We start from the raw sequence: 2,500 nt of genomic DNA, 5'->3' as shown, positions 1-2,500 counted from the left end.
CCATCACGAGCCTTATTTATGCGTTTCGATCATCCTATCTCATCCCTTTCTTCGCACCCTCCTCCCGTCCTCCCGTAACCTTTTCCACCAGACTATTCTTCGTTCAGTCGACTCGTATCTCGTATCACCTGTTCTCCTCAGTCTTCCTATCACACCCTCCAACTCCCTCCCACCTCACCCTCTACCTCCAACCCATTCATATCAAACCCATCTCCTCGCCTTCTACCGACCCCACCCCACACCCTATTTCTACCACCTCATTCGGCCGAGGTTTTCTCTCAAGTATGGGGTCGAAACAGCGCGTCCCATAAATTATGGCCGTTCTGTTGATGGGATCATAAAACGTTTACAATTCCAGGCGCTCAGAGATTCGTCTGTACTCAAAAGGCACACGTAAACAGCCGCTGAACCTCGGGAAGTGAATGCCACTCCCCAAAAAGTCAAAGGCTGGAAAATGAGAATGTTCTTTTGGTTTTCTCTAGAAAAAAAAAGAAACACGCATAAGAACCACCAGAATACTTTTAAGTTTGTTTATCTGAACAGTCTGTCGTCTTCAGTACTGAGAAAAACGGAAATGGAACGTTCTCTCCCCCACAAAACTGACATTTTCAGAGAAAAGAGTATGTTGCCACGACTAATAGTGAAAGTCCTGATTCGCACCATTCAGATTAAATCGCCTTTTCAACTCACTGCGGTCAGATCAGAGAAAATTGCATAGACGTAATGGCTGTCTATAAGACTTAAAGATTGGGACCGACAAGGTCGGCAAATATTTAACTTCCACTTCTTAATCAACTATTCTCCCAAAATTTATCCTTGGAGGTTTCCCGACCACCGCCTCCCGTACATCATCCCAGTTTGACAACATCAACTAAATGTTAATTAATGTACCACTCCTTCTAAAGGGAGAACATCAGAGCTGCGCAATTTCGAAAAAAAAACCACTGAAAAAAAAACTACTTTAAAAAACAACCATCAAAGACATGCACTATCAATGTATCAAAGCCGCCCACTTTTTGACGATATCGATACATTTAGATTGCCAATTACCAAAATCAATATCATCCAACAATTTAAATCCCTTCAATGTCCATTTGAGTAGTAAAGTACTTTTGCCCTGTTACAGTCACGGTGATTAAGAGAGGAATGATACTGTATATTCCTTTTGTTGTCGCTTTAAAATTCATTACTTATCTGAGTGAGGGTGCTGTGGTGGAGCGTTTAGTGCCCTCGTCTCTTAAGCTGAAAGTCCATGTTCAGGCCTCGGTTCGGACACGGATCTCTGCCCACCCAGCAGTAATGGGTACCTGACTTCGAGTAGGGGGAGTAAAGGCGACGTGGAAAGGAACTGGCCACCCTACCACAATATGTCGAAGGTTCAGGAAGTTGTTTCACTCACAAGGCAATCCCCAATGTCTGGATTGGATGCGGGAACAACTTTACTTTACTTATCTGAGTACTTTTTGGCACACTCACCGTATTCATTGAAAGAAAGGAATCCTTAAATAATTTTAATACAAGGCATAAAAATGTCCCAGATTCGAATCAGTTTTATTTTTATATTGCACGAGCACACCTCACTCATTTCGTCAATAACTGACTGAACTGGTAAATCTTCTTCTTTTTTTTACACAGATCTAGATTTTATGGAAATAGTTCGGAGTAATTTTTTCAAAGGGATTGTAACCGTTGGATGGAATCGGCAATCTTAACGTATCGATATCATCAAAAGTGTGCTTATTTGATAGTAAGTTGTTTTTATTATTTTATTTTTTTTCGAAAGTGCGTGTCTGATAGTTTCACCTTTTAACTAGTCACAGAGATAATGCGTAAAATCGGACATAGCAATAAACTGCTTGAGCTTATTGGGCAGCGGCAGTTCTTTGATGTTGCCGATAAAGGAGCGATCTCCCGAGGACACGTTCATAGCCTGCCGGACAGACACTCTGCACCATTCAGCCAGGGATGGGGGCTCCAGTTCCCTCTGTTTCAGCCACGTGACCACCGCTTGTCTGTCTCTGTGAAGCCCGGAGCCAAGCCCAGCAAGACGGGTGAACACTTTGGAATACATGGGGATCTGTTTGCTGCAGTACTGCACCTGGGCACACGGGAGGGAAAGAGAGGAACATAATTAGGACAATGTTTTCATAGAGGGAAATAGAATGGAATAATATGTAACTCACGCAATCTTTTGTATTTAAAAAATAGATATTTACTGGTTCTGAATTACAAAATGTTGGTACTGCAACTACTGTTAATGTTAAGACGACTAACAATAGTAGTATTGGAGCTAATATTATCACTTCCCCTCCTCTTGCTCCCAACTCCTCACTGCCACCATCACCACTATAATAACTACAACAAGAACTGTAACACTACTGCTGTTTTTGCGACTGTTATACTAATGTTACTACTGCTAGTACTTCTGCTACTGCTCTTACCGCTACTGCTACTACTACTTATGATGCAATAATAATAATAATGATAATAATAATAATAA

The 2,500-nt window shown here is 41.6% G+C and overlaps 1 protein-coding gene across 1 annotated transcript in view; it reads right to left on the bottom strand.

The window, feature by feature from the left end:
* Nucleotides 1–1,656: 1,656 nt before the first annotated feature.
* LOC101862828 (putative ankyrin repeat protein RF_0381) overlaps nt 1,657–2,500 on the bottom strand; it is a 7,315-nt gene continuing 6,471 nt past the window's right edge. The window contains exon 3 of the mRNA XM_005107360.3: nt 1,657–2,098. Within this exon, the coding sequence (XP_005107417.1) occupies nt 1,811–2,098 (288 nt within the window). The 3' untranslated portion in view covers nt 1,657–1,810. The remainder of the gene's footprint in view (nt 2,099–2,500) is intronic.

This window comes from Aplysia californica, unplaced genomic scaffold, assembly GCF_000002075.1.
Source record: "Aplysia californica isolate F4 #8 unplaced genomic scaffold, AplCal3.0 scaffold00597, whole genome shotgun sequence".
Taxonomy (NCBI): domain Eukaryota; kingdom Metazoa; phylum Mollusca; class Gastropoda; order Aplysiida; family Aplysiidae; genus Aplysia; species Aplysia californica.
This window is presented reverse-complemented; position numbering and strand designations above follow the sequence as displayed.